This window comes from Thamnophis sirtalis, unplaced genomic scaffold (assembly GCF_051295495.1).
Source record: "Thamnophis sirtalis isolate CommonGarterSnake01/CBP01778 unplaced genomic scaffold, rThaSir2_p1.2 scaffold_1, whole genome shotgun sequence".
Classification (NCBI taxonomy): domain Eukaryota; kingdom Metazoa; phylum Chordata; class Lepidosauria; order Squamata; family Natricidae; genus Thamnophis; species Thamnophis sirtalis.
In genome coordinates this window covers 126,272,040-126,290,611 of record NW_028261381.1, presented here as the reverse complement: position 1 = coordinate 126,290,611, position 18,572 = coordinate 126,272,040, and the positions used below count along the sequence as shown (strand labels likewise).

Here is an 18,572-nt window from a genome sequence, read left to right as displayed (position 1 = left end):
CCACGTAGCCAATGGCATCCTCCCCTTGACGGGGACGGAGCAAGCTGGGCCCTTTCAAAGTTCTATTGGTTGGAGAGAGCGCCCCGGAGGGGGGGGATGCGGTGCGGGTTGGCCAAAGACAAAAGGTGTGGGCGGCGCCCAGCTGTTGAGCTGGGAGTGGGCAGGACGCTCGTCGGCAGGTGGTCGTTGGAAGAATGGCGGTTGTGGCTGCAGTTCGGGGGTCGCAGGGAGGGCGGCGCTTCTGGTTCGAGGTGAGCTCGCGCGAAAGAGACGGAGTGGCTCCGAAGGGAGAGTTTTTTGGGGGGGAGGAGGCGCGTCTGATCTGCACGTGCGGAATTCAGTGCTGCCGTTGGCATGACGGGGAGGTCTTCCTAGTCCGTGGCATATTTGCCCGCTGCTCTTACCGTTCGTTGAGCGACTTCTGCACCCGAGGGCAGGTGGGGAGAGCGTTCCCTAAAGGACGGTGGCGTTTTGCCTTGGAACACGCTAGACCTTCCGAAGATAGTCCTGCTGGAGTCCTCCTAGTCCTCCGGGCGAGAGAGTTAACATCTGGGTCGCCCTCGATGAGATCACGCAGCTGGCAAGACCAGCGTAGGATTTCGTAAACTTCAGATCGACGGTGAGTTCACTTTTAAGGGCTCGCTCTCGAAGAAAGAAAACGGATAAGATCCCGAGATCTACGGGAAATTTTGTTCTGCGTGTGCTCGAGAACGGCCTTGTCAGATCAAGCCAAGGTCCACGAAGGTTTCCTTGCGTGCCAGGCGTTGATTGCCCTGGAAACTGCCCTTTAGTTTGTGTTCTGCCTTCTTCTTAAAAGCTGTTCTGCATATAGGATAGTTTTGTCTGCTTTAAATTGAAGGTATATCAGGCGGGGAGCTGCACTTGTGGGGGTATCTCTGAATATTGGGACCAAAAGGCGGAGTGTGTGTCTGTGTGTGTGTGTGTGTGTGTTGTGGGCTGCAGGAAGATGCAGAGACCCCTCTCCTGCCTCATTTGTGGATTTGCAAGAGGAGAACTTGCAAAGTTTTGAGATAATAAGATTCCTAAATCTTAGAGAGGAATATGATGTTAGGTCAAAGTGGATAAATAAACTTCCCCAAAATCAATCCTGTTTTTTCAAAAGGGGCAGGTGGTAGCGGTGATTGTTAAGGACCATTATGTTTCTACTAGAGAGAACGTTGTGATTTTTTTCCATTCAATATAGTTTTCTGTATTAGGTTTTCTTTTTGCTAGTTTTTGTGAAGTAGTGAAGTAACATATGGACTGTAGACCTGTACTGTTGGGTCTCTTTCAAGTGATAATGTTCTATTAATTTATTGTGATACAGAGGTCAGATGCAATTTGAAGCATTTAAGATATTGGGATGGGATTGGTTTGAGTTCATGTATTCTATTGCAGGAATAAAATGTAGGAAGATTTCCATATATGCCTCAATTAGAGTACCCTATTCAAAAATATTGTTCGTATTACATTCTGCATCGAGGAAAAGTAGTAAAGAGAAATAGCAACAGTTACTCAAGAGACAATACGAAATCTTGTAGTACTGTTATCTTTTAAATACCTGCAATTGCCAAGCATTAGCACATGACTAATTCCTAAAGTGAAAACACTGTATATAATCATTTAAAATAGGAATGTACATGAACCCTATAAGAACTGACTATCAGCATCTGATAATTCCCAGTAAACATGAAACAAGTAATGTAATGCCTCCTGGTGGTCAATGCAAATATAATATTTTATGACTGAACTTTCTGAGATTTAGTCTTGCCTCTATTGTATTGTCCTTCAAATTATATTGTGAATTTCACATGTTTTTGTAATAAGAGGCTATGTAAAACTTTAGTTAAACCATTATCAGTGTGCCATTATTAATACGAGCAAGCTTATTTCAATATTTTATTTCTTTGTATATGGCATCTATTTACTTCCTGATTCAACTAAGACTACTAATACTAGAATATATTACTAACAGGATTATTGCTGTGAACATAAAAGTTAGAAAACTGAATGTGGTGTGTCTTCACTTCTCACTTCTGAATAAATTTAAGTTAGCTGGATTTTTTCTTGAAATGTAGGATAAATGTACTTAGTTGGTTCTGTTTGCTTTTTGCCTTATAGATCTGTAGGAAGACAAATTTCAACTGGCATTCCTCATCGTTTATTTCCTCCTCTTCAGTGGTAAGTTATTTTTCAAAGAAAAAAAATATTAACTTAAAATAAAGTAAATCATGATTTTGATATACTGTTTCCCCATTATGCATATTTGTCTCAGTGTGTAGATGGAGATGAATAGCATTCTGATCAATTTTAGAGTAAAACAACAGTTAAGACTAGTGAAGCATCACTTTGTCTGGGAGAAATTAGAGCACAATATATTCTCAACAGAAAGAAGAGGAGTAACTAGAATGGGCTTAACTGCTTATTGTAATAAAAATGGCTTTAACAGACTTGCAGATTGTGCTATCTGGAATTTTTGATCCACTTACTTTGAGGTTCACTAATATTAATCCAAAATAAACAAGTCCTGTTTCTGTAAAAAATACCATGAAGAGCAAATGGGAACAAGTATAATTAATGAGTTTCATTAAGTCAAGGAACAAACTTATCTTGCTTTTATAATACTAGGATGTGCATTAACCAGCATTTTGTATTCTACAGCCAACAACCAAATTGTTTATTGATGGCAAGTTTGTGGAGTCAAAAAGTAATGAATGGATTGAAATCTACAACCCTGTAAGTAGTTTTGGTTTATTTTAGAGACAGAAAACAAATGACATTCTGAACTATTTTAAGTAATTTAAATAAATATAACAAGATTTTAAAATTAAGAGAAAGTTTATTTATTCTTAATTTCCTAAAGTGGATGATGTAGAGGACGCAAGCAGCTTACAGGAAAATATTTTGTAGGAGAAATGGAATCCTTTGCATGAACTTTTTCCCACCACATATTTTCCTATAGGCTGTTTGCTTCTTCTACACATCCTCTTTAGGAAATTAAGAATACATAAGCTTTTCCTTAATTTCACATTTTTGTTATAGCAAGGAGTAAATATTTGCATATTTTATTTATTTATTTATTTATTTATTAGACTTCTATACCGCTTCATAGGGCTTTCAGCCCTCTCTAAGCGGTTTACAGATTTTTAGCAAATTGAGTCAGCAAATTGCCTCCACACTGGGTCCTCATTTCACCCACCTCAGAAGGATGGAAGGCTGAGTCAACCTTGAGCCGGTGAACTGCAGAGAACAGTCAGCTGAAGTGGCCTGCAGTATTGCACCCTAACCACTGCACCACCTCAGCTCCTCCTTCATATCTGTAGAGAATGTATGGAAACTGGTTAAATTATAGTTCTAGATAATGCACTTTTTAATGCAGCTTATTAACATGAAGTTCATTTTGTATAAACCCATAAAAATATCACATGCTCTCATTGATGGGTCAGGAGAGGAAGCATTTACACAAATCCAGTGTTGTATAAATGGAAATTCACTAATTCGATTGGACTTTCTTATCTTCCTTCCAACCATTTGCCATAATCCATTCCAGAGGATCCTCCAAAAATGTTCTTGGAGATGTTCAAATCAATTTTATTAATTCAACAATTAAACTTCAGAGAGGAATCTATTTGGAGCCAAGGACCAAACTCAGGAATGGATAGTATCACTTGCCAGAATAGCATCTCAGGATAAGCCAGGGCCATTGTTTACAAGCCACATGTAAACTCCACCCTTCTTATTTCCCATTCTTTCAGCTCTATGATATACTTCTTCCCAAACTATCAGAGCTCCCTAAGCAGAAAAAAATAATTTGATTGTGCTCTAAATAACAATTAGGTTTTTAAGAACCACAATTGAGGTTAATGGAGGTTTTAGGCTTCTGTTGATAAAAGGCAAGTAGTTATTTTCTTGCCATGCATTCTTAAGCTGCCCCAATGGAGATTTTTTTAAATACCTAATTTCATCAAAAAGGGATATTTTTCATTGGGATTTCCTTCTCAACATGGCCTGTAAGGAACTTTTTAAAAATGGTTTCAAGGTCACTTCAAGTGCTGGTGATTTTTATGGCTATTTCCATGTAGTTTTCTTGACGAAGTGTATAAATGTTACCTGCAAAATAATATTTAATTATTCTGCAGTTAAGGCCTCTTGGAAATGTTTTAAAGTTGATTCCAGACAGAAGTAGCAAAAACACTCTTATTTCTAATCACCTATTTGTGCCAAGGTTAAGAGAAAACTCTTATCTTCAGTCAGCAACTGCTTGGAGATAAGAATTTTTCTTTGTCTACAAGGAGAGGTGGGGTTGAGAAGTAAATCTACTGATTGGATTTGCCCTGCTAGAAGTTCTCTGTTCTGCTTTACATGGAGCAACATAAATATTCTTAATATTTTCTTGGAAAACAATATGATCAGTGTACCAGCTGCACAGTAAAGTTTACAGTTTTTTATTACTACATTAAAAACAGAAGTATTAATCTTTACTTTGAAATGGAAATAGCACTGATAACTCATCCTGTAATAGATTCATGCTGTCTAAAGCAGTGTTTTTCAACCACTGTGCCGCGGCACACTAGTGTGCCGTGACATAGTGTAAGGTGTGCCGTGGGAAAATTAATTTATATATAGTCAATATAGGCACAGAGTTAAAAAATTTTAACATTTTCTAATGGTGGTGTGCCTCATGATTTTTTTTCATGAAAAAAGTGTGCCTTTGCACAAAAAAGGTTGAAAAACACTGGTCTAAAGAACTCTTGATTGGCTACTGGGAGAATTTCAATTGTTGTAATTAATCATTTAATTCTATGGGAATGTCATTCTAAAAGGCTACCAATGAAGTTGTTGGTCGAGTCCCAAAAGCCACACAGAGTGAGATGGAAGCAGCAGTGGCTTCATGCAAAAAGGTTTTGCCGAGCTGGTCTGAGGTATCTGTTCTGAGTCGACAGCAAATCTTTCTGCGGTACCAGCAACTTATCAAGGATAATCTGGTGAGCAACTGCTATGCCCTTGATGCACTGATTTTTCCCCGCCAATGCAAAGAGGAGCAAAATTAAAGAATGTTCACCTATTCATGTATATTACAAATAGATAAAAATTATATGAGCATAGGAGGTTGTCTGTTATATTTGTTCTTTCTTTTGCCAACATATCAATATTTGGACTTGGGTTTTATTTTTAAAAAAGCTAATTAAAAAGTAGGTGGGGAAGATGGGCATTGTAAGCCATCTCTTGTTTTCTGCGTAAATTCGCCTATTGCAGAACAATGTGTTTTTCCAGAAATTTGCTGGATTATTGTGGTTATTTCCCCTCATTTGTTTATTCTCTTCTTATCTACAGAAAGATATTTCAAAACTTATCACCTTGGAGCAAGGAAAGACTTTGGCTGATGCAGAGGGAGATGTGTTCCGGGGTCTCCGTAAGTTGCCTATGTTTGTCTCTTGCTATGCATGGAGAATAGCATTTTGGGGCTATAGGAAGATGAGAATGTTTCCAAACAACTTACCGTATTTTTCGGACTATAAGATACACTGGTGTCTAAGATGCACAAAGATTTCAAATAGGTAAGTAAGAAAAAAAAGTTTTTGCCTTCCCTCAGCTCCCAGCAGCACTCTGCAGGCTTCAGCAGGACTGGGGCAAGGAATAAACACCCCCGTTTTTGCCTAGCCCCAGCCCTGCTGAAGCCTGCAGAGTGTGGCTCGGAGCTGAGGGAAGGCAAAAAAGCCTCTGTTTTTGTGAAAAATGGTCTATTTTTCACAAAAATGGAATGCGGGGGCGGGGCTTCGGGAGGCCAAAAATGGCTGTATTCGGTGTATAAGATGCACCAACATTTCCATGCTCTTTTGGGGGGGGGGGTGCATCTTAGAAAAATATGGTAACTCTCAGGATCATAGTTCCTATCTCTGGACTTTTGTGTGTGTAATTTCATGCACCATAGTAATTATAAATTGTCTTTTCATGGTTTTTGTTCAGTCTTAATCCTATTGTCCCCCAGTATGCATATTATACTGGTATCAGAGAATCATAGAGTTGGAAGGAACCATGAAAATCATTTTGTTCAAATATCTCAGTGGAGACTTCAATCGGGGCATCCTTGCTAGATTATTAGCAGCTTCTGAGGTAATCTGTTTGGGGACGGACACACACACAATCTAAAATGCTTTCAGCTGACCTGGATATGACATTCCTACATTGTTGAATTTTTTATATTCCTAATCATGTTGCCTCTTAATGGGATATTGCAGAATTATCAATGATTGTTGAATTTTGAATTACATTTTGGTATAATTAGGTCCGCTTCTTACTGATATATCAGTGCTGCATTCTCTATATATCAATATATAAATGTATATTTATCTGTACACGTGACCTCAAATTTGGGATGGAAGTGCATTGTTGGCACAAAACCAAATTTATGATGGCAAAACTCACATCAATGTTAAGAAAATATCTAGAAGCCAGAGATAAGACACACACACAAAAAAATGACGATTGAAAATAAAGGAATAAGCAAGAGGTGGAGATGACCTCCTGCTGAAAAGATAGATACATTTGAGGAATACTTCTTGATTGGAAGGCAGTGGTTGTCTGGGAAAAATGACCCTTTCTAAAAAGAACTTTTTATATTTTCTTTATTTCCCTTTCAAGGCAAATACTTTCAGTCAATAGATATTAACTCATTTTTTTGTCTTATCTCCGTTTTTTAGAGTGTGTCTTCTGGCAGATATATGCATATATCTACACTATGAGTGCACACTATCACGGACTCTTTGATACATTTATTGGGGAGAGGGGAGAAGAAAACCTACAGGATTGATTTCAGATGGAGTTGGCAACCCTAGATTGACCATATTGGGAAGCTGGGCATTACCCAAGATTTCTTTCTGTGTTTTTTTCTATCTGTTTTTCTTTATACAGATTGTCCTCAACCTATAACCACAATTTAGTCCAAGATTTCTGTTGCTAAATGAAACAGGTGTTAAGTGAATTTTAAGACTTTTCCTGCTACAATTGTTAAGTGAATCATTGGAGTAGTTAAATTAGTAATATGGTTGTTAAATGAGTCTGTCTTCCCCCACTGACTGTTTGTCAGACATTTGCAAAAGCTAATCAGAGGGCCCCAGGACACTGCAACCATCATAAATATGAGCCAGTTACCAAGCGACTGAATTTTGATTGCGTGACCATGGGGATGCTGCAATGATCATAAGTGCGAAAAACGATTGTGTCCCTTTTTTCAGTGCCATTGTAATTTCAAATGGTCACCAAATGATCTACCGGTAGTCGAGGGTTACTGGTAGTGGCATTTAAAACTTAAATGATTAGAGGAAAGAATTTGAAAGCTAAAGAACAGGAACTGAGGGAAATATTTTTCTATTTGTTTTTATTGCAGAGGTTGTTGAACATGCATGTAGTGTGACATCTCTTTTGTTGGGTGAAACCCTTCCCTCCATTACTAAAGACATGGACACTTGCACCTATCGCTTGCCTCTGGGGGTGTGTGCAGGCATTGCACCTTTTAATTTCCCAGCTATGATTCCTCTTTGGATGTTTCCTATGGCCATGGTGTGTGGAAACACCTTCTTGATGAAGCCCTCGGAACGTGTTCCAGGAGCCCTTATGTTTCTTGCCCAGCTGTTGCAGGATGCTGGTGCACCTGATGGAACACTAAACATTATCCATGGACAACATGAAGGTAATGGCAGCAGAGGTTTTGAAAGGCCTCCCTCCCTTCAGTGTATAGATGGTATGGAATATATATGTCATATAAAGGGAAAAATAGTCAAATTACATGCTTGTATTCCTAGTTTATTAATTCAGAATGAGGAATTAGGCAATTCTTCCATCACTTTCTTTGCCGGCAAAGTGTCCCTTTTGTAAGTATGTTATCAAATGACTAGAGAAAGTCTACTTTCACTGCTTTTGGGACCCCAGTTATCAAGACTACTTGCACTGCTTTTGGGTACCCCAGTTATCAAGTGTGATTGCATAGTTTATGACTAGATCAAATAATTGTGATTGTGCATTTGTGCTTTCAAGAAGAAGTAAATGTGCCATTTGAGGAAACCCAAGTGGCTGAGCCCCCAAGAAAAAGGGTTTTAATTATAAGGAAGTTAATTGAAAACATTACAGTTTTAGTGTTTAGAGTAATTGGAAGTAGAAAAAATGAGTAATTTTTAATTATTGCTGTCATAAACTATACAAAAGTCTATAATTATCAGTGTTTAATCTGTTGTAATTATCAGTATTTAATTTTCTTCTTTGTTTTTGTTTAAAGCTGTGAACTTTATTTGTGATCATCCCGATATTAAAGCCATCAGCTTTGTTGGATCTAATCAGGCTGGAGAATATATCTATGAAAGAGGTTCAAAGCATGGCAAGAGAATACAGGCCAATATGGTAAAGCTCAGTATAACAAAATCATTCCATTTTACCAAAATAGTATTTATCAAACCATTTGAAATATTATTTTGTGCTTTAAACTGCATGGCTAATTTGCAGTTTCATTAAACTGAAAAAAAGAAAAGATTGTCATTTCAAATACAGCTAATCTAATTATATCTATGTGTATTGAAAAAAGCACAATGGTTTGGTTTCTAATGCTAAGCTTTTCTTTATTTTGTATGATAGGTTTAAAAATCCATATTAAAATGTTCTGTGTGAATTGGACCACTGAATAACTCTAGTCAAAATGTTTTTTATTTTTATTCTTACTTATATCTCCTAGTTATTTTCTGTGCTGGATGGAGTATTATATTCCCTGCTCCAATACAAACTTTGGAGAGCTAAGGAAAAATATACCATGTTTCCCTGAAATTACGACATGTCCTGACAATAAGGCCATGCCACATTTTTCTGGTGGGCAAAAATATAAGCCCTCCCCCGCAAATAAGCTCCCTAGACAACCCCCCTCCCTCCGACCAGGCAGATGCCACTCATCAACCTAGCGGTATCCCAAAGTTGCCAAGCCGCAGGAACTGGTGGGGAAGGCAAAGGTGATCGCATTGCTTAGTGCCTTCGGGATACCGTTAGGTTGGTGAGCGGCTCTGTGCCCAGGTGAAGAGGGGGGTTGCTGGGGGCTGTTCTCTTGCGAGCGGACTCCCAAAGAGCTGGGCACAGCCTCATGGGCAAATGGCTGTGTTGCGCTGTCGCAGCAGTGCAGCGCACAGCCATGAAGGGACCACACTCATGAGCAGCCACCTGGCAAACCCCCTTTCCAGCAGACACAGTGTCATTCACTGCCCTAGGAGTATCGCCAAGCCGTGTGAGCGCCTGTTCGCCGTCACCCGGCTCCCATGGCTTGGCGCCTTTGGAATGCCAGTGAATGGCGCTCTGCACGGCTGGAGAGGGGGAGTTATGCGAGAGGCTATTCCGCTCTCGCTCACGCCCCTGCCAGCCTCACGATGCCCTGGCCCAGCTCTCTCCGTAGAGCCAGGGCACCTCCGCTGCATGGCTTTTTCTGCGGCTTCCAAACCGAGTCTTCCGGCAGAGGCCGCTCTGGGCGTACGCTCTATGGTTGTACCCTCTGCCGGCAGCTGAGGGTACAACCACAACCATAGAGCGTACGCCCAGAGTGGCCACTGCCAGAAGACTCCGTTTGGAAGTGGCAGAAAAAGCCATGCGGCAGCGGCGGAGGTGCCCTGGCTCTGTGGAGAGAGCTGGGCCAGGGCATAGTGAGACTGGCAGGCACGTGAATGAGAGCAGAACAGCCACTCACATAATCCCCCCCCTCCAGCCGTGCAGAGCGCCATTCACTGGCATTCCGAAGGCGTCAAGCCACGGGAGCCGGGCGGTGGCGAACAGGCGCTGACGCGGCTTGGGAATACCTCTAGGTCAGTAAATGATGCTGTGCCTGGCTGGAAAGGGGGTTTGCCGGGTGGCTGCTCATGAGCGTGGTCGCTTCATGGCTGCTGTGTTGCGCTGCTGCAACAGCGCAACACAGCCATTCGCCCATGAGGCTGTGTCCAGCTCTTTGGGAGCCCACTGGCAAGAAAGCAGCCACCCGGCAACCCCAAAATAATAACCACCACCCCCTCATAAGAAGGCCCAAGCCATATTTTGTGTGTAAAAAGAAAATAAGACCCTGTCTTATTTTCAGGGAAACACGGTAATATTTAAAATTTGCTTAAAATGTATACATTCTGCCTTCCCATCTTCAAGTAAAATCTTACCTTTATTTGGAATTGGTTAACCAGCAAATTGTGCCACAAAAAATTCCAGAATAAATAAATGCAGGGTAGAAAACTAGACAAGCTAACTAGGAATTACAGGAATTAGGTGACACATGTTGAAGTTTGTCGTACATGATTGATTAAATGTTATGTAATTGAATTATGTTTCCCACGTCAATCAAAACAATTCCTTTATACAATTTTGCTAGAGTCACAATGTTGTGCGTGAATGCATGGCATATGGGGCTTTCCCAACATTTCTTTATCATTGTCAGCTTTTCATCAAGCGTGGGATTTGTATGTTTTACATACTTCAGCTATTCTTAACTTCTTGCCTGCATGATTAACAGAAAGGCAGCAATTGGGGCCGTAAGATCTAGAGATGGCTATGAAATGTGTATTCACTACATTTGAGGGCCTGTATGTTATATTGTAGGGAGCTAAGAATCATGGAGTAGTGATGCCGGATGCCAATAAGGAGAACACACTAAATCAACTGATTGGAGCAGCTTTTGGAGCTGCTGGCCAGCGGTGCATGGCATTATCTGCTGCAGTCTTGGTAGGGGAGTCTCGGAAATGGCTACCAGAACTGGTGGAAAAAGCAAAGAACTTGCGTGTTAATGCAGGTGTGTTTTTAATAATCTGGTCTGTTGTGGGCAGTTGCATGTAGAACACTCTTCCTAGTCTGATTCCCTGTAGATGAGTGGAACCATTTCTCGGCATTTTTAGCATTTTACTATGTTTATTTAGAATTTTCAAAATCAAAACACACCAAATTTGAAAGACATTCATTTGAGGGAAGCTGATCGGTGTAGACAATCACAGAGTACCACAATGGGTCTTAATTTTACTCATTTATATCCTACTTACCAGAACTATATTCCAAATTCACCAACGTAAAATGAAAAAAAAAATAAAGTTGTACCAGGCTTGCGGATTAGGAGGATGGGCAGTTGATGGTTCTTGTTCCTCTAACTAATGGTACAATGACTTTTTCCCTTGCTACCGTAATTCAAGAGTAACTAGCAGTTGGAACCAAGGGTTCTTTCTGCCAGAGGTCAGGTAAACAAGTTCCTTGCTTCCCTTCTTCTCTAGCTGATGGATGGGAGCAGGACGTTCTTGCCATGTTAGTCTTAACATAAACAACTTCAATGACCCTTGTATTCTTGGCTTAAAGCAGGGGTCACTTTCATCTATGCTGTTCCAGGGCTTTGTAGAATTGAGGGCATCTGATTCTGAAATATTAATTTTGAACTCAAAATGACCATTGCAAATGCTGTTACAGGTTATTAGATAAATTTGCATTTTTCTTAAGGTGAGTTAGTTAAATATTGCTTAATAATGTACCTACAAGAGCAACCAAAATGCTTATTGCAGTATTATGAGCCGTGGTGGCACAGTGGTTAGAGTGCAGTACTGCAGTCTACTTTTGCTGATCACCGGGTGTCAGCAGTTTCGCAGATAGAATCTCACCAGGCTCAAGGTTGACTCAGCCTTCCATCCTTCCAAGGTGGGTAAAATGAGGACCCAGATTGTTGGGGGCAATATGCTGACTCTGTAAACTGCTTAGAGAGGGTTGTAAAAGCACTATGAAGCAGTATATGTCTAAGTGATGTTGCTATTTAAAAAAAAAAACATAGAATGGCTTACTTGACTAGGCAAATACCTTGGTACAAAAATGAACGAAGTGTTTAAAACAAGTTGTTTAAATTAAATAACATGATGTCTATTTTACCTTGGATAAACAAAACTTATATTGGACAAATGTTAAATAGCAATTATTAATAGCAATACTAAACATCAATCTTAAGTACAGCCTAATGACTTGCTACAGAACATTTTGTTTAAATGTGCTTTTATTTTGCAGTTTTAATGAAGCCTGATTTTAGGCTCTGAGCAATTTATGTGTATTATAGGAGATCAGCCTGGAGCAGACCTGGGACCCCTGATCAGTCCACAGGCTAAAGAACGGGTCTGCCAATTGATTGACAGTGGAGCAAAGGAAGGGGCTAGTGTTCTTCTTGATGGTCGAAAAATCAGAGTGAAAGGATTTGAAAATGGCAATTTTGTTGGACCTACTATTCTTGGTAAAGTCAAGGTGAGTTAGTGCATTGATCAGTTTTAAAATAAAGAAGGGAAATCTAAAATGATCCAAGAAATAATTCTTCCTGTCATTTTAAAAGAGTTAGTATCTGATTTTTTTTTGAAATATTGAAAATGTCCTGAAGCTTGCTCACTTGCTTTACAATAAAGTGGATTCTGACTAGATTGTAAATGATCTGTCAAGTGAAATAGGAAAAATATGATTTATGTATATCAAAAAGGGGGGAAATAAGAAATTACAAAGGTAGATATGCCCAGTGAATCCTACTCCTGAAGAAAACATTATAAATAGGCATTGTAAGTAATTTAAATACTGAATTCTGGCTAGCATACAGATATTTACAAAGAGTATACAAGAATTAGATTGCAGGCATAGGTAGCTACATCCTGCCTAAAATACATTAAAAAGAGTAGAGGAGGAATTGCTAAATTACAGGTAATCCTCAACTCATAACCATTCATTTAGTGATCGTTCAAAGTTACAACAGCACTGAAAAAAGCTACTTATGACTGTTTTTCACACCTAACGACAGTTGCAGCACCCTGTGGTCACATGATCAAAATTCAGATCTTGGCAACTGGCATGTATTTATGACAGCTGGAGTGTCCCAGAGTCATATGATCACCTTTTGTGATTTTCTGACAAGCAAAGTCAATGAGGAACCCAAATTCACTTAACAACCAAATTATTAACTTAACAACTTTAGTGATTCATTTAACAACTGTGGCAAGAAAGCTTGTAAAAAGGGCAAAACTGACTTAACAACTGTCTTGCTTAGCTAACAAGGGAAATTTTGGGCTCGATTGTGGTTGTGACTTGAGCACTACATGTGTCAGGACCCTACCAAATAAAAGATATTGTTTGGAGAAGCGTTGCAACATATTTTCCATGATATTGTTATCGTTAATTATATTGGTGATGCAAATAATGTGACGCTGTGCCACTGACACATTAGGTAACAGCATTCCTTTCTTCTAACTTTCTGTAAAATTGAAATTTCAGATGGTCCCCAATAGCAGTAGACTTATATACCGCTTCATAGGGCTTTCAGCCCTCTCTAAGCGGTTTACAAAGAGTCAGCATATTGCCCCCAACAATCCGGGTCCTCATTTTACCCACCTCGGAAGGATGGAAGGCTGAGTCAACCCTGAGCCGGTGAGATTTGAACCGCTGAACTGCTGATCTAGCAGTAGCCTGCAGTGCTGCATTTAACCACTGCGCCACCTCGGCTCCTACTTAGGACCATTCATTTAACAATGGCTTGAAGTTACAAGGGCCTCGGAAAAAGTGACTTGTGATCCAGCTTCAAAATTAAGACTTCTGCATCCTCCCCTCCATGGTCACAGGATAGCAATTTCAGTGCTTGGCAACCAGCTCACGTTTATGGTGCTTACGGTGTCCTGTGATCATGTTATTGTGATTTGTGACCTTCCCAGGAGGCTTTCAACAAGCAAAGTTAATTGGGAAAGCTGAATTCACTTAATCGGTAATTTGTTAACAACTGCAGTGAAAATGATTGTTAAATTGGAGAGTCCAAAAACAAATAAAAAAATGAACTTATTCCTACTGCAAATAAAATAAACACAAGTAAATTAAAAAAAAAAAAGAAAAATAAAAACTGAGGATTCAAATCTTTGTTTTCTTGTAGGATTGTGTTCCTGTCAGGGATGGTGAGATGGATAGATTTATTTATTTATGCAATTATTATAGCTGCCCATGTCATACTGTCATTCTGGGTGCCCTACAATAAAAACATAAACAATATCCTCTCCCCCAAAAATTAGAAAATCAAACAATACAGTCATTAAAAACAAATAAATAAGAGCCATACAGTACAGTCACTGGGAAAGCACAAAAACAGTACATCCATTTTATGAGCTCCACACCACTTTCTGATCAGGCAGGATGGCAAAGCTAGTTCTTAAGTCCTTCCATAAGACCAGGGAAGTCAGGGCCAACCAAATTCCTTGGGGAATGATGTTTTATAGGGCAGGTGCAGCACCAGATCTAGACCTCCAGGTTCCAACAGATGACATTCTCTAGTGGATGGAACTCATAACAAGCCTCTTTTGTTAGATTTGATGGGAATAGTAAATATCACTGGAAAGAGGCAGTCTCTAACCCGGCTCCATAGAGCTTTAGAAGTTATAACCAGAATCTTGATCCATAAGCAAAGTTTGATTTAGTGTTGAAAATGCTGGCCTAGAAAGTAGGACATTAGGAGTCTTACCTTAGGCATGAAAGCTGCTGGGTCAAGTCAATCTCTCAGCCCAACCCACCTCACGAGGTTGTTGTGGATGAAAAAGAGTAGGAAAGATATTACAGAATATTACATACTCGGTGTTTTGAGTTACTTAGAAATAATAAAGGTGGGATAAAAATCTAATAATAAATAAAATAGGTAGCCAAGGTAGCTCGTGGAGCAGAAGGGTAATGGATGTAGTTCTAGGTGCATATATAAATGTCCCACCTAGTTGAATTTTGTACCGACTGAAGATTTATTATGAAGGTTGGTTGATAGGAGTTATCTGTTCAAAGATACACTTCTTTTCTGCAGAAAGTTAAGGATTATTGAAAGATGCAGGGCATGAATATTACATATATATTTCTAATCAAATTAAATCTAAAGATGATATTAAAATTATGCAGGAGGAACAGCAAATAGGGAGAAGAGCTGATTTCTTTCTTTTATACCTGTCCACTACATCAGGGAACATTGATTCTGTAAAAGTTGCATGAAAATAAACTTTGTTACATTTACAGGGTCTGGCTTCTAGGTAAGGTTGTGTAAGATTAAATTGCAGGTCTTCTGTAGCAATCGGGATTAAGGTCAGGTAGTGCATTTTATATCTCGATTGGGATCTGTTTTCTACAGCTAAATTGCTGCCCTGGCCAGCATGCTATGCTAGGTCAAAGAATTTGTAGGTTGTCACCTATGGTATTTATGTGGGACCTCTAACAAAAATTTTGCACTTTTTTTTCTTTCTTCTGATTTCTTAATAGGACTTAATAGGACTATTTTTGTTTGTGCTTCCAGGCATTAGTCCTCCCCAAGCATACCATTTTATTCTACATTTTCTTTTCCAATCATTATTCTACATTCCATTATTGCTGAGTTTTTAATTGGAATTACTTTACCCATTTAGGAATTTGCTGCTTAATTTAAAAAAAAAATGTCTTAAATACCTTCCCCTTCTTTCTTAGATAATCCATGTTGTATATAGTGTTGGGTAAGCAGAGCCTAGAAAGCTTCAATGGTTATGTGAAAGGCATGCGAACCGTGCTTTGTGAATGAAAATTATTTTTTTCTGTAATAGGATTTTCTGCATTATCTCTCTGAAGTGTATACCATTTCAATTTTTTCTCTTTTGGTAGCCTAATATGACCTGCTATAAGGAAGAAATATTTGGACCAGTTCTAGTGGTTTTGGAAGCAAACAGTCTGGACGAAGCAATTGAAATAGTGAATAACAATCCTTATGGGAATGGAACAGCAATCTTCACCACTAATGGTGCCACTGCCCGGAAATACTCCCATTTAGTGGATGTTGGACAGGTAAATAAAAGAGGAACTTTTATATAGAATTTGTTTTGAGTAGAAACTAGATGGATCAAAGCAATTTCCTAATGTTTGAATTTTTCAGATGACTTGTAAAGTAGTTCAGATGGTAAGTTGTGACATATATAGGCCTCACAGTTTTAATACTAGTGAATATTTAATTATAGTGATTCATTCATTTATTTGCTTCTTAGGCTTGCTGCATTACTTTATAAATGAGTCCTGTCATTAATACTGCACTGCACACTGTTTTTCTCTCTAATGTAGCTATTTGCCATTTATTGATGATGAACTGAGAGCCAATTAAATGATGTGAAATATATATATTTTTGCATTAAAAAGAACATATTTTGAAGTGAAAAGCACTTGAGTTGACAGCACTTGCTAGAACTGAAATGATCTGGACAGGGATTTAGACTACATTTTTTTGGTGGGCACATTGTGCACCAGAGAATTGTTAATTTCTGTTTTGAAAGACAGAGGTCCACCCTATTGAAAAATTTAAAAATCTGTAAAAGAGCCCATGGACACATGTTCTTTGAATTGTCAGAACTATGTCAGCATATATCACAAAATAGGAAGAAAGGATATCTCTTATGATGCTATCAAAATTGACTTATCTTCCATAAGAATCAGTGAGTGGAAAATGACTGAAAAGCGTTATTCTCTTGTCCGACTGCTTTTTGTCATAACAGTACAAGCTTGACAGGCAGGGAAAGATCCTTGCAATTTTAAATTCTCTTAGATTGATTTGGCTTACTTAACTTTCTCTGTCTAAAGGTTTAGAGTATTTTTCATTAGGATTATAGCAGGGGACAAAGGCTAAAATTTCCACCTTCTCTTAATGTCATTCCAATAATTACCTATCTATACAAAAGAAGTCATGTATTGCTTGATTATGAGTTTGCAAAAGATCTTATTGCTCAAAAATTGTTCTAGGAGAAAGAATTCTGCTACATGAGAGTATGGATTTGAATGGAGGGCATCCTGATCACGCACTCATTCTTTTAGCATGCTGTGCCGATTGCTATCTGTCCTCTATTACAGTATTGTTAATATGATTTTGATTTAGGTTGGCGTGAATGTTCCTATTCCGGTGCCTTTGCCAATGTTCTCCTTCACTGGCTCTCGTGGATCTTTCAGGGGGGATACCAATTTCTATGGAAAACAGGTAACTGCTATTTTTTAAAAAATATTTGTTATTGTGTCTGTGAAATGGAATGTTGGAGGAATGTGCTTAGTAACTTGTTGTATTTCATAGTGAACTTCCAGGGGCTTATCTCAAGTTTTTTTTTCTTAAATTGCAGTGATTTTGCATCATAAGCTACATAAATTCTATAACTTAGTATTCTGTTTCTTTCAGGGGGTGCAATTCTATACACAACTGAAGACAGTCATTTCCCAATGGAAAGAGGAAGATGCCACTGTTACCAAGCCTGCGGTAGTTATGCCAACCATGGGGAACTAAAGCCAACTGACATGCTTGCTGGAGTTGTTAAAAGTATTTTTCATCTGGGATGGTGCAGGCTATTCTTGAGTTGTCATTCTTGCCCTGGAAATATAGATATGTCTTCATTTCAGGATCATCCTTTCCAATCAGTTGAATAGAGCCTTCTAATACAAGATTTAATTTCTATCTATATATGGGATATCTTTTTTCTCTGTAGAAGAAAACATACTCTATGGTGAGTAATCAGGCCAAAGCAGTATCTGCTTCATCTGGTTTTGTTCCTATTCATGAGATAGTGTTGAAAATTTAAGCTCTTTCTACAGAATTAGTTTTTCTGGGAACCATTTATTACAATAGTTGCCATCACTCTATTTATGGGTGGTATGTCCTATTGCTTTTAAGATTTATTTTTTGCAAGAAACCCTGCATATGCTAGAATCATTGTATCTCATACTAAGATGGGGCAAGTAAATTTCGGGAGAGGCAAATTCAGGAGAACATTTCATAGAGCTGTTTTGAGAGCATGGCGTTGTCGAGATGCAGTGAAGCCTTAACTTCACTAGAATTTTAGTTCCCTTTAGCCATATAAAATCAATGAATTTTAATTTTATACATGAATGTGCCTACATACTATTTATGCACTGAATATATTTGGAACTAGATGTGTGTTTGAGCTTTGGTTTTAGTAGTGCTGAACAAATGGCATAAGAAAGCAACGTATTTTTTTATAGAGGCAATATATTCTATCAATATTGCCTTAATCTGATTGTGATATTTTTCATTAAGTCAAATATATGTGGAGAAGGGTAGATTCTAGCACTAGTTACAAAGACGTTTGTGATTTTATATACAAGTATACATATTATTGATCTTGAGATCTCTGGGTTGTTCAGCAATATAGTATGTACTGATTAGCTATGAGTGATACATTTAATTCAAATGTAAAGATAGAGGATGATAATAGTGATGCTATTTTGGGCTACATATGGTCTTCACATGGAGTTTTTTTTAAAAAAATCAGAAGATATTTCCGTAAATTTGAAAAATATGTTATTGCTTTCTATTGTCTAATCAAATTAGCTTTTGTACCTAACAGGTGCTTAAAAACTGATCACTATTACCTGAAGAGGTTATTCATCCATATGCTTGAAAGTTGCATATTGATGTTAATCATGAATAAATGCTACTAAATTCAGAAGTCTTTTGGTTTTCTTCAAACTAGTAATCTAATAGTAGAAATCCTTCTAATACAAAATCAAACTGTAAACACTGGTTTTTATTTGAACATGATGCT

General features: G+C 38.5%; 1 protein-coding gene across 1 annotated transcript; it reads left to right on the top strand.

The window, feature by feature from the left end:
* Positions 1–111: 111 nt before the first annotated feature.
* Positions 112–18,476, top strand: ALDH6A1 (aldehyde dehydrogenase 6 family member A1). The gene is made up of 12 exons (XM_014054039.2): positions 112–251; positions 2,122–2,181; positions 2,662–2,736; positions 4,824–4,985; positions 5,335–5,413; positions 7,388–7,690; positions 8,273–8,394; positions 10,603–10,792; positions 12,083–12,264; positions 15,646–15,825; positions 16,901–16,999; positions 17,192–18,476. Exons 1-12 carry the CDS (start codon positions 195–197, stop codon positions 17,294–17,296), a joined length of 1,614 nt encoding a protein of 537 aa, XP_013909514.2. The 5' UTR covers positions 112–194; the 3' UTR covers positions 17,297–18,476.
* Positions 18,477–18,572: the final 96 nt, after the last annotated feature.